Raw genomic sequence first — 20,926 nt, forward strand, 5'->3', positions numbered from 1 at the left:
TTCTCCTGCCTCCATATGCAAGACTCCTCTTTTACCCCTAATTGGCCCTACGCTTTCTTTTACAACCCTTTTATTATTTACATGCTTATAGAAGATGCTGAATCCTTGAAAGTGCACCTAGCTGCTCTAACACACACATATTGCGGGATTCCCAACGACCTGTCTGACTTTCACATACAACGCGAATATCTTACAGTATTGCAAGGCTGGAGACCAACACGGACATACACCTTAGTAAACCTGGCAAAGGGACAGGAATGGTCACCCTTAACAAGTCTGGCTATATCAACAAAATGCACGCCATTCTTAATGACGGGTCCAAATTCGCATCCATTGGACCTGCTGCTCAACATGACTTGCTTGAAACTAAAAAAATGCTTGGACATGTGGAAGAGCGATGAGCTACCACATAACATATATGACAGGGTTCATCCTCACACTTCACTATATCCACATACGTATGGGCTGCCAAGACAGACAAAAGTGATGTCCCTTTATGCTTTGTCTTATCTATGACTGGTTCTGTACAACATGAATAGCCAAATGGTTGGGCGAGTTGTTAGTCAGTTTTGACTAAGTTTTCACTTGCACTGTGAAGGACTCCTTTACATTTGCTTTAAGGCCATACGCGACTTGCATATCAATAGCAATGCTGTGTCCATGTGCTCATCTGACATTGCTAGCCTATTTACCAATGTTTTACTTAAGGAAGCCATAGATATTTGCGCTGCAGTACTATATCATAGCGATCTAGACCCACCACCATTGTGTGAATCAGTATTCATTGAACTTATGAACTCAGCAACTTGCACAGTTGAGTTCAGTTTTAATGACACCATGTATGCCCAAATAGATGGGGTTGCCATGGGATCCCCTCTAGGCACAGCTCTCGCAAACATCTTTGTTGGATCCCATGAGAAATGTGTCTTCGATGGAATAACACCTAACCTCCTACCACTTGGATATTTCCGATATGTGGATGATATGTTCGGTATATTTAAATCCACAGCTGCATGGAATAACGTACTTACATTTCTTAATGGGCTCCATCCTGCACGCAAATTCACCTTTAAAATGGAGCAGTCAAATGAACTCCCCTTTCTTGACATTCTAGTTGAGAAATCTACCAAGGGGTTCTCTACCATGGGCTACAGCAAGCCTACATTCATTCTCTTTGTGGAAAGTAAAACACAATACCATTTGACAAGTAACCCACAGCAACAAAAGGGCAATTGAGTTATACAGTTCCAAACTGCCTAAGTGCCTTGGAACATTTTACAACATTAGAGTGTAAAAATAACAATAACCATTAGACTCCTGACATGCATCATGCTTTTTGTCATAGATTGTGGATGTACCTTATTAAAAATTCCGAATGCAACTGCTTGCATAATTATTAACAGTTGTTGCATGACTGCAACAGGACAGGTCAGGGTATGAAAGCAGTGATTATATTACTTGATTAATATTCCAGAAGCCTGGTGACTATGTCATAAAAAGTCATTTGGTTAAGGAAGGAAATCTGCCATCCTTACCCGGTCTGGCCTACGTGACTTTTAACTGTCCTCTGCAATGGAGAAAGCCACCCAATTGCCTTGAAGGCAATTAAAACACTCCAGTGATGCCCAACTGCCATGAATTAATTGAAAAACGATGAGACAGCACAAGTTAGTGAATGCAGTTTGGATCAGACCTTCCGCTTGCTGCTCCCAGCTTACCACCCAGGAGTCAAAATTTCTCCTTTTTGTTTAAGACTAGTGTCACCAGGTCTCCTTAGAAACTTTTTCCCCCCCCCCCCCCCCAAGAAGAAAAGTACTCAATGACCAACCAGCAACTGGCACAAAAAACACAAAACCTTGAAGAATTAATTAAACTCTTAATTCCACACCAACTCTTCTCAAGCAAAATAACAGATGAATAAAACAAAATCCACCAGTTATGATAAAAAAAATTACCAAGTTTAACAATGAACTCACCTATTCTAAGCTACAATAGTGAAAACCACTCTTGCCTACACAAGTCCTCAGATATGCTTTTTGCTCAATTTTCACAGCTTTATTCCTTAAACTGCTCTTCGTGAGACTCAATGTTACTTGCATCATTGAAATTTCAAGTTCAGGATTCAGAATATAATCTTCCACAAAGCTTGTCATCCAGGCTATGCTTCAGGGAATGTTGAAACACAGAATTTCTCATCCTTTTGCCCATTACTGCATCTCAGGAGTGAACCTGCCTTAAACTCTCAGAATCCTGCCTTGAGAAACACTTACTTGATTCCTAGTTTCTGAAAGATCTCTACAGCCACCAAAGAAGCCAGAAAGATTTCTGTTGTCTCCGATCCTGAATCTGAGGATCTTTCCCAACCCCCCCCCCCACCCCCCCCGATTCATTCATGGGATGCAAGCGTCACTGGCATTTGTTGCCCAACCCCAGTTGCCCTTAAGATGGTGGTGAGCTGCCTTTTTGAACCACTGCAGTCCATGTGGTGTAGGTACACCCCAGTGCTGTTTGGGAGTTCCAAGATTTTGACCCAGCAAGAGAGTGAAGGAACAGAGATATAGTTTGAAGTCAGTGTGGCTTGGAGGGGAACTTACAGGCGGTGGTGTTCCCACACACCAGCTGACCTTGTTCTTCTAGATAGTAGAGGTGGAGACCATGGTTTGAAAGATGCCATTCAAGGAGGCTTGGTGAGTTGCTGCAGTGCTTCTCGTAGGTGATCCACACCTAGACGTATCATGACTGAAGTACCAGATGGATGGCCATTAGTGGCTGGGGGTGGGACCCAAGTTTCCACTCAGCTCTTCAAGCTCCAATACTCCTCAATCTAGGCATTCCAGAGCACTCCCTAATTTCCTCTCCACCCAACAGTGAGTTCCTAAGCCCCATCGCCTCAGTGCTGTAAGGACCTCATGCCATTACGAGCCTCATAACTATTGCTTTACTGACTACGTACACTCGAAACATGTAGAAACAGTGTCCTGCAAACTGCTCAAAGTGGAAATTGCCTTTCAAGCTCAAACTTCATTTTTAGGTCATCACATAAGAAGGGATCAGCTGTTTAACAGAATACTGTTAATGATTTAGCTAACCCAAGAAAGGTCAATCATCACGCAGGGTTCTAGTAATGGAGGTTCCCAAATCAGAAAAATTATCTTTGGACAATTGTGCCGATTTAACTAACTGGTAGAGAGTATTTGCTTAATGATGAATTTCCCATATTACTCACTGCCATTAATATTTGCTGTTTAATTGCTAGATAACTAATAAATATATTTGTTAAACATTCATGTACCTAATTTCACAGTAATTTGTAACCAATACAATTAAGCATGACTGGCTTCTGAATTTGGCAAGAAGCAATTCACTCACTTTGCCCTCACGCTGCTATCTAGTAAATTAAATTCATTTTGCAGAAATTGTTAAAATGGAAGCTAGTCCAGGAGTGAAACCAATCTACTACCCATGTGCCTTCCTCCAACACCTTTAGCAACAGCCAGGGATGCACATAAATTCTGCATTTATAATTAGATTTGACATGAAAAGGAAATGATACTTATGGTGCATGTTGTTCTACACTTTCACAGCATATGCACTAGAAGAAATTCACATTATAATGTGTAATATGGCCCACATGATGCAAGTGTTGCTGCAAGTTACTATTAATTGTGTAAATTGTGCACAAAATGTAATCTACAAATGGGCTAGATTAAATTACTGATATTTACTGGTTGAGTTTTGGAATAATCAGATATACAAATTTGTACAACCATCATAGAATGGTTACTCTAGTATGGAATTGAGAAAGACTGCAATGTAAATACATGGAAACCTATATGTCAGTATAGGTGGATGTATATCAATAGACCCAAACCCTTCATTTCCACTGCTGAAGCCAGGTTTTCTTATTTGTGAAACTACATAGTTCGGTTTTGTTACTACCCGAGTTTTGCTGCTTTAAGAGGCTGCTTTGTGGTTGCACTGGCTCCACTAGCAGTTCCTGGACAAAGCTTCCTGACCCTGCTGCATTGCATATGCTAGACCTCAAAAAGGAAAAAAGGCAGCCACCAGTTGAGTGCAATCAAGGAAACAGAACTACTAAGCAGAGGAAGAAAGTGGAACACATTTTTTTCTGCTTTATAATGACATTTTAAAGACAAAGTTCAGTATTAACAGGATGAATGAGAACACGAGTGATAAATCCAGGTGAATATTTTATTTTCTCTCTGGGAGCACCATTACAAGGGATGAGTTAGTACATATTTTATAGGCCTAAAGAATAACCAATTTAACATGATGCAATAAATATGAACAAGTCATATGGATATAGAACAAACTGGGAGAATGAAATAAGTGGTTTAGACAAATGTCTAAATACCCAAAACTGGCTCAAGTTATACGCGTACTTGAGCATGATAATACACAAAAAACTTTCCTGTTAATATTTTACTTCCACACAGTTTGCATCTCCCATCGTAGTCAACCTCACTACCATGGCTTCCAAATATTAGCCCATCACAGCATTCTGCAAAGTGTCTAGCTTGGCTAGAAGGGGTCAGTTGACATGGAGTGGGACAGCACTCTGGCACAATAAATATTTCAGATTGAATATTGTTATTTATATTACTTGTATCTCTAGAACATGTACAAGAGAAGGAAAGAAACCAATTTGCTGGGCAGGTGACCCATGAGACCAGGTGGATTGAGTGTGATAATGCTCATTGATTCAGGTTTTTTCTTCTCCACCGATGCTGCCAGACCTGCTGAGTTTTTCCAAGTAAAACTGGGCCAGGTGGAAAAAAACAAAACAAATGATACGTCCGCCAATCCTGCCAAAGTCAAACTGCCACTTTCCAGTTGCAGAAGGCCATGGGCAGTTCACAATTGGGAGCTTCCTTGGCATTCCACACAAGTTAGCAATAAAAGTTGCTTCATGTGTTGGGGAGGGACAAATCCATACTGGAATCATTTTTTTTAAAAAAAAATCCTACTTCCTATATAGTTTGGAGGAAGATAAAGAAATAACATTCCCACTACTATGTGGAGTCTAAGTAGAAGGCTAGAAAAATGGCATGGAAGCCCAGGGCTCAGGTATGAAGGAAGGGAAGGGGGTTATAACCTCTATCTGCTAAATGTTTTGCACTTTGATCACAAAGCATATGGGCTTAGTATTTGGGAGGACCCAACGTAAGCCCGTATTTATTATTAGGTTTATATGTATATCATATAGGCTATATAGGATTGACACAGATGAGGGAATGTGTAGAAAGGTTAGTTATAGAATGAGTAGGTTACATCATGGCTGAATACAGATTAATGTTCTGAATCAAACGTCTGAGATTGGAGATACATTTCACCACAATTTTTAATTTCTTTACATGCATCATTGCAAAGTACGTCTATCTTTTTCAACTCATGAAGCTGCTGTTAATTCAGGTGATTTGAATTACAAGTGAGTATCACGTGAATGGAGACATTACTCAAAATGAACAGTTTTATGGCCTTAAAAAATCTTGAACCCAACCATAAACGTATGCAATTGTATCCTCAGTGAGGTCATTATCCACTTATTAGTAAATATCTAAATATTGTAGCTATATAGTGCAAAGCAAGATTGTCAGCTGGGTAATTTTAAGCCATGTAGAAAGGCATTAATACAAGAAAACAATATTCAAAATGTCTGCTTCTTGTGGTCCATTCCCAGATCAGAGAGAAAAGCCAAATCAACGATTGCCAGCACAAAGCTTCACTAGAGTGTCTCTATAGTTTCCACCTGTATCTCCCTGTAGGTAGAAACAATTGTTAATAAAATTGTACACAGTAAGCTCACTATCCACAGATCATTTCCCCTGACTTTAGTTGTTGAGCACACCACATTACTAGGTTACTTATTCAGTTAATTTCCATTAGTGCATGAACATTAATCTAGCTGGCAGTTACAGCTATTGTTTCCAGTCAGGTGTTACATTTCAGTTAATGCAAAGGGTTTGTCTTGGTATCAAGATATTGTACACATTAAAAAAAAAGGGTTAACTCATCACACTGAATTCTGCCAGGGGTGTGAAACTATCTTGGAATCAGATCCTCATACCAAGCACAACCACACCAACTTCAGCTGATGATCCAGACCAATAAGTTGAAATTTGCAAAAAGTGGTTTGTGTTAAAAGGGAAAAAGCTGATTAGTGTTGTTGATTGCTCATGTTAAGAGCTTCTTCCACATTCAACAACATTTGTTAACAGCTAAGATCAGTACATATATTCAAGAGAAAAAAGGTCAACCCAACTAAAACGTGGGATTCTTTATTTGACAATCATGAATGTGCCAAGCACCACTGATTACAACTGGTTGAATTTGGGGAAGATGGGTAGCAGATGGGTAATACCACTGAATTAGTAATCCCAGGTTAATGCTCTGGGGATACAGGTGAAGATCCCACCAGGAATTTAAATGAAAATTAAGAATCTGGAAAATAAAGCCAATCTCAGTAAGTGTCCAGGAGAGCCCTCATTGATTGTTGTAAAAGCTCATTTTGTTTCACTAATGTCCTTTTAGGAAAGGAAACTGTCCTTACCTGTCTGGGCTACATATGATTCCAGACCCACAGTACAATGGTTGACTCTTAACAACCCTCTGAAATAGTCCAGCAAGCCACTCAGTTCAAGGGTGATTAGCAATAAATGATGGCTCTGCCAGTTAGGGCCACATCTATGTGGATAATTTGACTACCATTGCACTGTAATGACCATGTTGAAATGTCTGCAAGGTTCATTGATTGTATTGAAGCACCTCGAGCTCGGTGGAAAACTTGAATATGATTGCACTTTGACAGCCATTCTGAAATACTCAGGTATTTTATGAATAAAGTATATTTTTCCCAAAAAAAGCTAGGCCCACATCCCATGAAAGAAAATGTAGTCTGCATTAATACAAAATGCTCAAAAATCTGTGTAATGGTCACATGAAATACAAGTTTTTAAAACTTGGGGAGGTGGCATCTTTGCCTGGTCTCTTTACTGAAGAATGCAAGTCATAATGAAACAGGCTCATAACACGTACACAGTCAAAATCAAGCCAAAAATCACTTGTACAATTGGGAAGCAGAAAAAAAATAAAGAAATCATTAAGGTAGTGCCCCTTAAATTTAAAGGTTTTGGTATTTTAATTTACAATTTAAGTGCAAGGTGATGAATGTTAGTACTTAAAAAAAACCCCAGAATACCTGGGACACCCAGTCACAGCAACCAGAACTCCCAGACTAAGCACAGTCAGATGCACCAGTAAAGCACCTTCTACCCAACTGTAACAATGTGGTCTAACCCATCATTTCATAAAAAGAGTGCCAACCCACTGCAACAGGAGTTGGCAACTGCCAACTTGTGGTAAACGGAGGGCAGTTTTACAATACAAACTCAACCACTACCAACATTCATAGGCCACATTAAATAAAACATCGATGGTGTCCTAGAATGAAATCCTTTTCCCCTCCACATTCTACAAACTTCAATGAAGAGAAAGCAAAATTGCCAAGTAAAAACACTATTCTTTGATAAGACTAGATCGAAACTCCCCTTCAAGATATCTTTTCCACAAATACAAAAGCAGATCTTAGTTTTACTCAGAAACATAACGGTTTGCTGCTTCAATTAAGTAGCCTCAAGAGGAGATCTATGACCTACCTCAATTGAAGAATGAAGAGACTCATCATACTTGGATTTATAAATAGATTTGATCTCCACCATGTCAACTTCAGATCGAGACACCATAACTCTAATCAGGGTGTTGTCATCTGTTCCAGCACCCTGATTTAAAAAAAAACAAACCTTTAGATCAATTATGCCATCATGGCTGAAGCAAATCACAGCCTGACAATGTTTTTGTTGTTGCATTGTGAAATGAAAGGGGGCTGGAGTGTTGTGCACTCATGTAGAACCTGACATCAGAACTATAAGCAGACTGTTTTGTCTTGGGTTGCAGTCTTGGATGGGGTGCCTTGTTACCTTAAGCATTTACTACAGGCTGTTATTCAAAAAAATATTTACAGATCTAGGTACTAAACACCAGGGAGACATAAATCTATAATTTAGGCCCAGACATCTGGTCCTTGCACTCCACTCTACTCACTTTGAGGCTCATGACTATTCCTGCTCCCATAATTAAGCCAATGAAATGTGTTTCTAAATTTACCTCAAAATACTAGATCAAAGCACAATAAGGCGGTGAATACTTAGTCTGCAAGACGGAATTCATCTGCATCCTGCTTATGAGCTACAACCAGCATTTATTTAGCACCTTGTGTGCTAAAGGAGTGTCTGAAGATGTTTCATAGAAGAAGCACGAACAAAAATTAACATTGAACCACAAGGAGATATCAGGATAGGTGGGCTAAAGCTTTATCGAGGAGGTCTTGAGATGTGTTGTACGAGAGGAGGGGGTGGGGTGGAGTGCAAAAGCAATTCTAGAGCTTAGGCAGCTCAAGGCACGTCTGCCAATGGTGGGGTGTAAAATCTTGAGATCCAAGGGTTGTAGGGTGCAGTTGGTTCAGAGATAGGGAGGAGGATGGGATTTGAAAAAAGGAGAATGAGAATTTAAAAATCTAGGGTGTTGCCAGACTGGCAGCCAACCTAGGACAGTGTAGACAGGGACAGTGGCCTCACCAACCAAGAGTAGCACATTTCAAAACTCAGATTATGCTGCACAATCATCTGACCATTTAAAAAATCAAAGGTCAGACCCAAACTTCTAGGGACGAGTATTCGGAGGAGCAATAATCATGGCTAAATTGAGAAAATAAAAAAAAGTCATGAAAGGCTACAGTGGAGAAAAGAGAGAGCTTGTAAATATCAGATGGCAAGCATTAAATAAAAAAAAAGGTACAAAAAGTTGAAGGGGAGCCAACGGTTTGATGTACCAAACATACCTTGATTGCATTATAAAGCTTCTCTGCAAAATAAGCTGGTTTGCTCTTCACGCATTTGACTGAAAAAAAAAAGTATTATTTCATATAATCGCAATTAGCAACAAACATCGAAATATAGCCTTAAATATGAAAGACTGAATCCTGCCCTTGCTATCTATACGCACTGCTTAAAATTGTTATTAATAGCTTCCAATGTTCCAGGATCTAGTTTGCAATAAAGTGTACAATTTCTGCAGAATCCTATAGATCCAAATAATTAAATAGGCTGGTTCACAATATATCTGGTTTAATCGTTAGGTCATTTCATTGAAGGCGCACACACCATTGGTAGCAATTTTAACTTGCCTTTCTTGCCTTTAAATGGGGAGGTATATAATGGGAATAGATGGTTCAGATACCATTACTTGACTTTCCTCAGCATACAACTTAGATTTTAGCAAAAGCCAAAAAAAAACAAAATCATGCAGTACATATTCCTTTAGCAGACAGAAAGGGGAGACATGGCAAAGTTAAACAGTGAGAAGTTGATGAAGTTAAAAGACATAGGGCTGAATTTCCCCACCAGGGGGCAGGCACGCTTCTGATCGGCACCCCCAGAGGCGCGCTGCCATTTTATGTGGGCAGGCCAATTAAGGCCCACCCAGCATGGCGTCCGCACAGAAGCGCTGTGCACTCCCTGTGCGGGTGAATCCCAAAAATCGAGAACGTGCTCTTTCAAGCACGCGCACAAAAGAGCGCACTCATCTCCGAGGTTAAGTGCTGCCTCAAGGAGATCGGCTGTACATGTAAAAAAAGATAAAAATAGAAAAATAAAGTTTCCCTTACATGTCCCCTCATGTGACAACGAGTTGGGACGTGCCCATAATTTTTTTTTTTTTTTTAAACAAAATCTTTATTAAAATTTTTTAAAGCATACATGAAACCTCATCCCGCCCTTGGAAGATTTCACTGCACTCCCACCTTCCTGAAAATTTAAATCAGGCGTGGTGACGTCAGGAGTTCCGCCGATGTCACCACGTGTCATTTTACATGTCGATGAGCAGGCCCCGCCCACCAACTCGTAAGATTCTGCCCATATTAGGAAGGGAAGAAATTGAGGTTTGAAATTTGGCATTTTTGCATTTGCCTTGGTGAATGCAAAACAAAAAGAGCTTTGCCAACATGTCTCAGCAATATTCAAGTCTGACACTGGGCAGTGCAAAGTAAACAGTTTAGATGGACAACAAAAAAAAAAAGCACTGAACTCCAAGTGAGGGAGGAATGAGAGTGACTGCCTTAGACATCAAGGCAGCATTTTTCTCCATCAGGGAGCCTTAGCAAAAGTTACTGGCAATCAGGGGGAAACTGCTCCACTGGTTAGAGTCATACCCAGCACAAAGGAAGATGGTTGTGGTTGTTGGAGGTCAGTCGTCTCAGCTCCAGGACATCACTGCAGGAGTTCCTCAGGGTAGTGTCCTCGGCCCAGCCATCTTCAGCTGCTTCATCAATGACCTTCCTTCCATCATAAGGTCAGAATTGGGGATGTTTGCCAATGATTGGACGATGTTCAGCACCATTCGCAACTCCTCAAATACTGAAGCAGCTTATGTCCAAAATGTAGCAAGACCTGGACAATATCCAGGCTTGGGATGACAAGTGGCAAGTAACATTCACATCACACAAGTGCCAGGCAATGGCCTTCTTCAGCAAGAGTGAATTTAAGCATCACATTCAATGGCATCACTTTTGCCAAATCCCCCACTAATCAACATTCTGGGGGTTACCATTGAGCAGAAATAGAACTGGACTAGCCATATAGATACTGTTGTTACAAGAGCAGGTCAGAGGTTAGGGAATCCTACAGCAAATAACTCACCACCTGCAGTAATTATGGTTTTATTTAGTGTGCAATATACCTTTAAGAATAATGCTCGTTAGAAAAGATCACATGATCTGTAGTAACCAGTAGGAGAGTAGTGCAGGCTACCTTAGCAGACAGTGTAGAGATAGAGTTAGGAGTTGAAAGCATGTGTAGCTGCTGCTGAGTATGTTGCAAATACAATTAATGTTTCCATCCAAGAGGTGTCTGTAGTTCAACTCTAATAGTAGAACCCTGCCACCCTTACAACACCTCCTGACTCCAAGGTCAGTCCACCATTGACAAGGCACAGGTCAGGTGTGATGGAATACTCTCCAACTTGCCTACATGAGTATAGCTCCAACAACACTCAAGAAGCTTGACACCATCCAGGACAAAGCAGCCCAATTGATTGGCACCCCATCCACCACCAACAGCATCTGTGTACCACCTACAAGATGCACTGCAGGGACTCACCATGCCTCCTCAGACAGCACCTTCCAAACCCATGACCCCAACCATCTAGGAGGACAAGGACAAAAAGGTAGCAGACATATGGGAACACCATCACTGGAAGTTCCCCTCAAAATCACACATCACCCTGACTTGGAAATATATTGCTGTTCCTTCAGTCAAAATCCTGGAACTCCCTCCCTAACAGCACTGTGGGTGTACCTACACCACATGGACTGCAGCGGTTCAAGGCAGCAGCTCACCACCTTCAAGGGCAATTGGGGATGGACAATAAATGCTGGCCTAGTCAGCAACACCCACACCCCATGAATGAATTAAAAACCATACGCTTAGAGTTTTGGTTCAATTATTTTCGAGGGAAGAGGAATGCCTTTAGTATCTTTCCTCAAGAGTTGAGAAAAATTGAATTTATTAGCACCTCATAACATCAAAAAAAAGGTGCTTCACAACTAGTTATTTTGATGTGTAGTCACTAATGTCAGAAATACAGAAGTTAATTTGTTAGAGTTTGCTGTACATGAGAAAATGAATTGATATAAAAAGTGGTGTCCAGCCCGATATTTATCAAAGAGAATTCACCTGCTCCTCTTAGAAATAATGTCGATGGGATCTTCTACATCTACCAGGGGGTCTCATTTCAACTTGCAACCTTCTGACTCAAGAGGCAAAATCATTACTATTGAGCACAGCTGTCAGTTTTACATGGTCAGGAAAGGCAATAGTTTTTTTCCCTCTGGCCAAGCAGCCTTTTGTTACTTAGTGCTCTACACCCACTATCGAATCATGATTGATCTCCAATTCTTTCCCGAATGCTTCAACTGTACCCAATTCAATTCAAAAACTGCAGCTACACTTAACAGGCGGACTCCTTAACCTTTCAATCACGGCATTCCCGAAGACCCTTCAGAAAGCAACAGTGGCTGCCTTACCGATGGCCAACAAAGCAGACTGCAGACTTCCAGAACATTCACTCCCAATGCTATCTTCAATGTCAATGTCATTGATCTTCTGGTATTCGTCAAATACTGTATGAATGAAATAAAATGTAAAATGACAAACACAATGTTTTCAATAGAAATACAAATCCAATTTTAGAAATTACTTTTAACAGGTTTTGCAAGCCATTGCATTTATTGTGATCATAGTGTGCATTTCATCCAATTATAATATTCATTTCAAATTACTAAAATTAGATGCTAAGCGTTGCTCTTACTGATTACTGGCTGTTACCGTTAATTACATTTGCTAACAGGGTAGAAATCAGCCCACAGTACTTCTCATTGTAATCTACATTATATAATTCATTTGCTGCTCAATTTACATTTGCTTTGAGAAAAGTAAGCAGGTCATTTACAGCAAGGGCACTCGTTGGCTTCATTTAAAAGAGTGGGTGAGTGTGTGGACTTTATTTAAAACAGAGTGGGGAGACTTCATTTAAAAAGAGCACAGAGCAGTTGATTGGCAAGTTGGATTGGTGAGTATTTGAACAAACAGGAGCTAAATTAAAAAGCAGAACCTCCAAGGTAATAATCTCAGGATTACTACCTGAACCCTAGGCAAACTGGCATAGGTTAAATAAAGTCAAGGAGTTAAATGCATGGCTCAAAGATTGGTGTGGGAGGGATGGGTTTCAGTTCATGGGGCACTGGCATCAGTACTGGGCTAGGAGGGAACTGTTACAGTGGGATAGGCTTCACCTTAACCACACTGGGACCAGTGTCCTGGTGAATCAAGTAACTAGAGCTGTAGAGGGCTTTAAACTAGGTTAGAGGGGGTGTGGCCAGAAAGAGGGTATGAGGGTTCTGGAGAGGGGATAAGTAGGCTTACAAAGCAAAAGGATATGGCTGCATTGCAGGCCAGCTACTTAGGTAATGGGACCCAGAGTGTGACAGGAAGGGATAGAGTGTACAAATATTTAAAAAACAGCAAATAGGGTCGGAGGGGGCGGGAAAGAGGGTAAAAAGGCAAAATTAATGGCTCTTTACAAAATGCACACAGAGTATTCGAAACAAAATAAATGGATTAACAGCACAATTAGATTAGTGGGTATGATTTTATAGCCATTACAGAGACATGGTTACAAGGAGATCAAAGCTGGGAACTAAATATTCAACAGTATGTGATTTTGGAAGGACAGGAAGGAAGTAAAGGGTGGTGGGGTAGCTTTGTTAGTACGAGATGGAATGAGTACAATAGCAAGAAATGATCTTGGATCGGAAGATGTGGAATCCATATGAGTGGAGGTAAGAAATAAGAGAAAGACGACACTGGTGGGAGTAGTCTACAGGCCCTCTAACAGTAGCTATACTATCGGACAAAAAATAAATCAGGAAATAATGAGGGCATGTAAAAAAAGCAGTAACTTTAATCTCAATGTAGATTGGAAAAAATCAAATTGGCTGAGTTAGCCACAAGCAAAAATTCATAGTGTATTCGGGACAGTTTCCTAGAACACTGTTGTGGATCCAAATAGGGATCAGATTATTTTGGATCTGGAAATGTGTAATGAGGCAAGTTTAATAAATGATCTGAGTAAAAGATCCCCTAGGAAACAGTGACCATAAAATGTTGGAATTTAGCACGCAGTTTGGAATGTGAGAAACTTTAGTTCGGAAACATTTGTACTAAACTTAAATAAGGGTAATTACAAAGAAATGAGGGCAGAGTTGGCTGGAGTGGACTGGGAAAGGAGTTCAGCAGAAAAGATGGTCAATGAACAATGGCAGATGTTTAAGAAAATAGTTCATGACTCACAATTTACCACCCCATCAATTTTTGTGACATCCACAAACTCACTGATCAACCCTCCTACATTCAAGTCTAAATCCTTTACATATAGACACTACAAACAGCAAGGGACCCAACACCGATCCCTGCGGAACCCCACTGGACACAGGCATCCAGTGACAAGAACACCCCTCGACCATCACCCTCTGCTTCCTACCACTCAGCCAATTCTGGATCCAATTGCCAAATTGCCTTGGATCCCATGGGCTCTCACCTTCGTTATCAGTCTCCCATGCAGGACCTTAGCAAAAGCCTCACTGATGTTGAAATAGACAATGGCAAATGCATTGCCCTCATCTACACACCTGGTCACCTCTTTGAAAAATTCAATCAAATTGGTCAGATTTCCCTTCTGTTCACCACCTGATTTGCAGCTATTACTGGAATGTTTTTTGTATCCTCTATAGTGAGCACAGAAGCAAAGTATTTGTTCATTTCTTCTGCCATTTCCTTATCTATTAACTCTCCATTGTCTCCCTAGAGGTCCAACCCTCACTCTTTTCCTTTAAGTACTTGTAGAAACTCTTGCTATCCTGATTAACCTTTTAGCCATTCTTTGTTCTGTCCAATCATGTCCTGCCACTCATCTTTGCAGAGTATGCTTTTTCCTCAAGTTTGATGCTTTTCTTAACTTCTTTATTTAACCACAGATGGTGGGTTCTCCCTTAGAATTTCTTTATAGTAGGAATGTATTTATCCTGAATACTCAAATATCCCCTTAAATATCTGCCACTGCTTCTCTATTGATCTATCCTCTCACCTAGTTTCCCAGTTCAATTCAACTACCTCAGCTTTCATCCCCACATAGTTGCCCTTATTTAAGTTTAAGATACTAGTCTTAGACCAACTCTTCTCTCTTTCAAACTGGATGTAAAATTCAAATCATTGTGGTTGCTGCTACCTAGCGGTGCCTTTACTCAGATCATTAATCCTGTCACATTACACAATATCAAGTCTAATAATCAGCTCTCTGGTTGGTTCCAGAACATGCTGCTCCATGAAACTAACTCCTCATCCAGGCTACTACTGCCAATCTGATTTTTCTGTGTATGTGTAGATTAAAATCACCCATGACTATTGCCATCCCTTTATCACGAGCACACAATATTTTCTCTTGAATGCTTTGTTCTACACTGGCTGTTAGGGGACCTGTAGACCACTCCCACTAAATGTTTTTCCCCTACTCTTCCTAATCTCCACCCAAACTGACTCTAGATCCTGATCTCCTGAACCAAGGTCATCTCTAACTATTGCACCAACGCCCTCTGATTAAGAGTGCTAACCCCCCCCACTTTCACCTAGCTTCCTATTCTTCTTGAATGCCATGTACCCCTCAATATTAACAACCCAATCTTTGTCATCCTGCAGCCATGTCTCTCTAATTGCTATCAGATCATGTTTATTTACTTCAATGTGGGTCATCATTCATTTACTTTGTTACGAATGCTACATGCATTCAGATAGGGAGCCTTCAGTTTTGTTACCTTTGTAACATCTAGTCTTGATTGATGTATTCTTAGGTCTTTTTACCTCTGTCCCTTCCTGCCATTCTCTGGCCCTCTTTTCATTTTACTATTTTGCTCTCCTGTCTTGACTCTTACACCTTGAATTGCTACCTCTACTCAAACTTGATCCCGCACCCCTCATTTAGTTTAAAGCCCTCTCTACGTCCCTAGTTATGCGATTTGCGAGGACACTCGTCCCAGCACGGTTCAGGTATAAACCGTCCCAACGGTACAGCCCCCACTTTCCCCAGCACTGATGCCAGTGACCCACAAACCAGAACCCACTTCTCCCACACCAGTCTTTGTGCCATGCATCCGTCTCTAATCTTATTTGCCCTATGCCAATTCGCACATGGCTCAGGTAATAATCCAGAGATTCTGCTTAATTTGGTACCTAGCTCCTCATACTAACTTTGTAGAACCTCTTAGTTCTACCTGTGTCATTGGTACCTATATGGACCACGACAACTCCCCCTCCCACTGCAAGTTCCTCTCCAGCCCTGAGCAGATGTCCCGAACCCTGGCACCGGGCAGGCAATGTAGCCATGTGGACTCTCGCTCTTTCTGCGGAGAATAGTGTCAATCCCCACACTATACCATTCCCCTACTACCACTACATTCCTTTCCTTCCCCACCACACAGGTTGTGAGCGCCTCAAACCTGTTTGACAATTGCAAATTCTGAGGCTCCTCCACTACTGTCTGTTTAGTCTCATCCTCCTGTCCCTCACTGCTGACCTTAAGAGGTGTGACTGTCTTCTATCCAGTTATTTCTCCCCCTCCCTTATGTTGCACAGTGTCTGCAATTCAGTTTCCAGGTCAATAATCCTGATCTGGAATTCCTCTAGCTGCTTACACTTCCTGCAGACGTGTTTGTCATGGATCGCCTTGGCATCCAAAAGCTCCCACATCTCACAGCTGCAACACAACACCTGTCCTGCCATTCTAACTTAAGAAAGCAATTCAAGTAAATTAAATAACCTATGGATGCTACAATTTACTGTGTTTGTTGAATGCTAGTACCACTGACAACTAAGGTTACATGTTTAACTACAAGTTATGTCTTCATGCTCTTTTATCCTGTTATCCGAACACTGTCCATTGTTACCTTCCAGCAAATGAGGGATGCTCTTTGAACAGAGAATAGCAATGAAACTTCCTTCGTCTGTGCCCCAGGCATTTTCACCAGCTTCATAAAGAACCTTTATTTAAAAAAAAACATTTTAATGTAAAATTGGCATTCAAGCAGATAACGATCACTTTTATTCATAAGTGAAGAGATACCTTTGTAAAAGTATTATAGTTTCATGATTGCACAAGTATGGATGTGTTGCTGCACATCTACCAGGTGCCACCCCACTCATTTAATTAGAAGGAACATATGTCACCTTCAGTTTGCCATCCAACTGAACAACTCACTAAAAACTCTAGGAAATGGGTGCTTACATTTAGATCGAGTAATTCTCATCCCCACTGAATGTTTGCTCCCTGTTCTCCTCTTTGGGCATCTGTGCACGTGATATCTTTGAGGGCAACTAGTATCCATGTGGACACTGGAGATTGGCAGTCAGGATTTGCCAATCTGTGCCCAAATTCTCTAGACTTGGGCAATGAGGGCACATCCCCACGGGGAAGGGATAGCACATTCTAGCAGGCAGGATCTTCAGGTGTAAGCGTCTCCATGTTATGGGAAATTACTGACACCTCCAGCTATGAAAAATTGTGGCTAGATAACCAAGGATGCCTTTCCCAAATTTACACTTGGATTTCAAGTGTCCCCATATTTCATCCTGCAGTCATTATTGCAGAATCTCAAAGACCCATAGGGCGGATGCCAAGGTCAAAAAAAAGTGCAGAAAATGAAGTTGAATCAGATGCTGCAGAGCATCTCATTTTAAAACAGAGGGTGAATAGAATGCAACCCCTGGGATTGGGTTGAATCTCACATGGCCACCTCTATAAAGGAGGTGGTAAGCAAGGCTCAGCCTGTATAGTCGGTCTCATTGGTTTCACCGATGGCCTGTGCACCTCACTGGTTGGAGGGGGCTGATCGTTCAGCCAACTCCACCAGCACACAGCTGCCGCAGGGCTGTGGCCAAGTTAAAAGCGTAACCGAATGACTTTCTGCCAGCATTGGCCAGAGTCCATCCTTGTGGAGTTAAGTCAGGAGCATTAATTCTCCCTACTGTAAAGGCAAGTGAATGATTTCTGTAATTTATTATTTTGTGGCCTGCAGTTAGGGCTCCAATGAACCTCATTAGGCTGCTTAGTTGCATGCTTAGCCTGTTGGCCAACATCACAGGAAAGTGTCTCTCCCTGTCATTTGGATAACCCAAGGGACCACATCACTACCGTGCTGCAAAAAAAAACGTAGACATCAGCGATAAGGGCCATTCAGGTTCGGGATTATACTACCTGTATGTTCCTGCCAGCAGAGGGCACTGACCATCATCCACCTTATTTGGATTTTTAGGGAGACAGGGCTCAGGAGAATTGGTATTGATGGGAGGAAGATTAAGATTGCAACAGGTATGGAGAGAAAACTGTGGCTCAATAACATGTATGCATCTCACCTTTGCATCATCTTCTGCTTGAGATGGATCAGCTCCCCCTTCGTCTCTATTACCCTAAGTTTAATAAAAAGAGATTTCAATTTAAAACAGAGACAGAAATAACAGTTCTGCCGAAGGGTCGTGAGGACTCGAAACGTCAACTGATTTCTTCTCCACCGATGCTGCCAGACCTGCTGAGTTTTTCCAGGTAATTCTGTTTTTGTTACAGAAATAACCCTGTTGCTTTACTTTGTTCGATGGCCACTGGCAGTAATGAGAAAATACACCCAAAAGCAACAGGATCACTAAACTCCTTGAAATTTAGTTAAGTGGCACTGAGATACCAGTAAGCACCATAGTGAGATTCTGGGGGCCACTGACTAACCTGGTATCAATGACTTTAGTGCTCCATTCGACTGCAGCTCAATTATATTTGTCTTATGGTTTCCAACAGTCTAACTAATTTCCAAATACTTCTAATGCTTTTGTTTACAAAAGGTTTGTCTAATCTGCCACACCAAGGGACTGAAAAAAAAATTATGAGTCTACAAAAATTCATGCCATGTAGATTGCTGTAACTGGGGTTGTAAATAGCTTCAAAGATCAAATAACCTCTGCGATGACAGATCACTTAAAAAGTGCAGCAACCGAATGGTATTGCACAGGATTCAATTACTGGTATTCTTGAATACAGGGAAAACAGCAACTTAAAAAAGCCCCGACATAAACATGTTATGGGGAGCGTCATTCATCACTTGCACATTTTTTTTAAAAAAAGGACCCAATTCCAGGCAATACTCTTAGAGAGTTCCATAGGAAGAAGCTCGATATTTTGCACAAACTCTTCATTCCTGCATCGCCAGGAATATTCACAAAACCATGCCCCAGGAATTCTAATTCTGCGAAAGCTGATAAGGAAACGGTTAACAAGATGATTTTAGACCAGTCCTGAATGCAAAGACCTGGGAATGGAGCCCCGTTTCAGCAGCAGAAGCTGGAGCACAGCTGCTCCCCACCCCAACCCAACGCCAGCATCTTATTACAAGATGGCACCATCTGCATAAATCAGGGCACTGGCACAGGCTTCTACCCCAGCTCATTCATCCAGGCCAAAAAAAATGATATTTGGTCTTCAGCTCCTATGGAAACTACTCCAACAAATGACATCCTTTGCTGAGGATCAATATCCTTGGTCTCAAATGTTTGGAGTTTTATGAAGAGTTTGGAAAAGAAATGATGTCAGCTCAATGAGTTACAGAGGCCTTTGAAGTGATAAAAGAAAACCATGACCAGAATTTAAAGACCAGGTCAAAGGCATGATTAAATCCCAGCAGAACTGAAATCCAGGATCCGGTTCTTAAAAAAAGACAGGATTTACATAAGAGAGAGAGAGAGAGAGAAATTAACAAGGAAATGAAATGACATGAATTTAATTGTCACCCAAGCTTCAGGAGAGAGCATTGTTCTCACTAGCAGCAGCAGCAAAGTCACAGTCAAGCTTCATTAGAAGTGCCAGCATCAAAACTCTGGAGATCGCAAATAGGTCACGGATAATTACATTTTTTCATCCTGGTTTTCAGATTCCTCCCTGGCCTTGCTTCTCTTGGTTGCGAGCTTCCAACCCCTAAGAGATCACCATGTCCTTCAATTCTGACCATTTGCTGATCATATTTTCAACATCCCATCATTGGTGCTATGAAGTTAGATGGCTAGGCCTTGAACTTAAATTCCCTACACCATCTCCTTAAGAGGTTCCTTAAAATCTACCTCTTTGGCCCAGTTTTTGATGGATTGGTCCCACTGCCCCAACTAACCTCCTTGGGCAGCTTGGTCTCATGTTTTGTTTGGTAATCTGAAACATCATGGGATAAAGGTGCTACATAAATGCTAGTTTTTTGGGGGGACAAAAAGCCACCCAATATGTCAATTAAAATCAGATCGTCACTTATTCTTTGCCAGATCCCATTTTCATGAAGATAAAAAAAAAGTTTACAACTTGTTCAACAACAAGAAATTCTCCTAAGTGGAACTGAAGTATTGGAAATATTTTCTTAATATTTGAAAAAAGTGCCTAGCAAACTGATTGCTTTTGTATGAATGTGCAGTCAAGGTTTTTTTTTTAAAATAACTATATAAAGTTTCTTAATACTCTGAAATATTTACCTGAACTAGGGACACCAGAACTCGTTCAAAGTAGCTTGATGTGTCGGAGGTGATATCCTCCTCCAAATTTGAATCAAAGTCTAGAAAAGATCAAAGAAGCTGATTAAACAGAACAAGAACACAATTTCATTCTAATATGATTCAGAGTGTACATTGGTTGGGGGAGGGGTGGGGGGGGCGGGGGGGGGGGGTGGAAAGAGAGAGAAAAGAGATCCACCAAATTGCACAATAGGTCACTCTGGCACCCATTTGAGAGGTGAGCACAAAAACCAAGAGGAGTTCTACTTTGGGAACTGGCTAAAGAGAAGCGACTAATCAATTTCATTATGCAAAGATAATAGGGGCTGGGAATTTACTGGGAGCTGATCACAGGACTATCTAACTACTGTTGATTGCACAATGTGAATGGTGCAGAACCATGACTCAAGTTACTGAAGCAGTCCATGTCCAAATGCAGCAAGACCTGGACAATTTCCAGGCTTGGGCTAAGTAACATTTGTACCACACAAGTGCTGGGCAATAACCATTCCCAACAAGAAACTAACCATCACCCTTAGTCATTCAATGGCATTATCATCACCAAATGTCTCTCTCTTCCTCCCTCCCACTATCAACATCCTGGGGGTTACCATTGACCAGAAATGGAACTGGACTAGCCATATAAGTACTGTAGCTACAAGAGCAGGTCAGAG

At 41.1% G+C, this 20,926-nt stretch overlaps 1 protein-coding gene across 1 annotated transcript in view; it reads right to left on the bottom strand.

Moving 5' to 3' along the window:
• Positions 1 to 4,194: 4,194 nt before the first annotated feature.
• Positions 4,195 to 20,926, bottom strand: part of LOC144668553 (annexin A5-like) — a 36,923-nt gene continuing 20,191 nt past the window's right edge. The window contains exons 7-13 of the mRNA XM_078530697.1: positions 20,235 to 20,314; positions 18,093 to 18,146; positions 16,628 to 16,721; positions 12,158 to 12,253; positions 8,918 to 8,976; positions 7,677 to 7,799; positions 4,195 to 5,780 (exon numbers count right to left, since the gene is read on the bottom strand). Coding sequence (XP_078386823.1) covers positions 5,721 to 5,780; positions 7,677 to 7,799; positions 8,918 to 8,976; positions 12,158 to 12,253; positions 16,628 to 16,721; positions 18,093 to 18,146; positions 20,235 to 20,314 — 566 coding nt within the window. The 3' untranslated portion in view covers positions 4,195 to 5,720. The remainder of the gene's footprint in view (positions 5,781 to 7,676; positions 7,800 to 8,917; positions 8,977 to 12,157; positions 12,254 to 16,627; positions 16,722 to 18,092; positions 18,147 to 20,234; positions 20,315 to 20,926) is intronic.

The sequence above is a fragment of the Cetorhinus maximus genome, chromosome 27 (assembly GCF_964194155.1).
Source record: "Cetorhinus maximus chromosome 27, sCetMax3.hap1.1, whole genome shotgun sequence".
NCBI classification, from domain to species: Eukaryota; Metazoa; Chordata; class Chondrichthyes; order Lamniformes; family Cetorhinidae; genus Cetorhinus; species Cetorhinus maximus.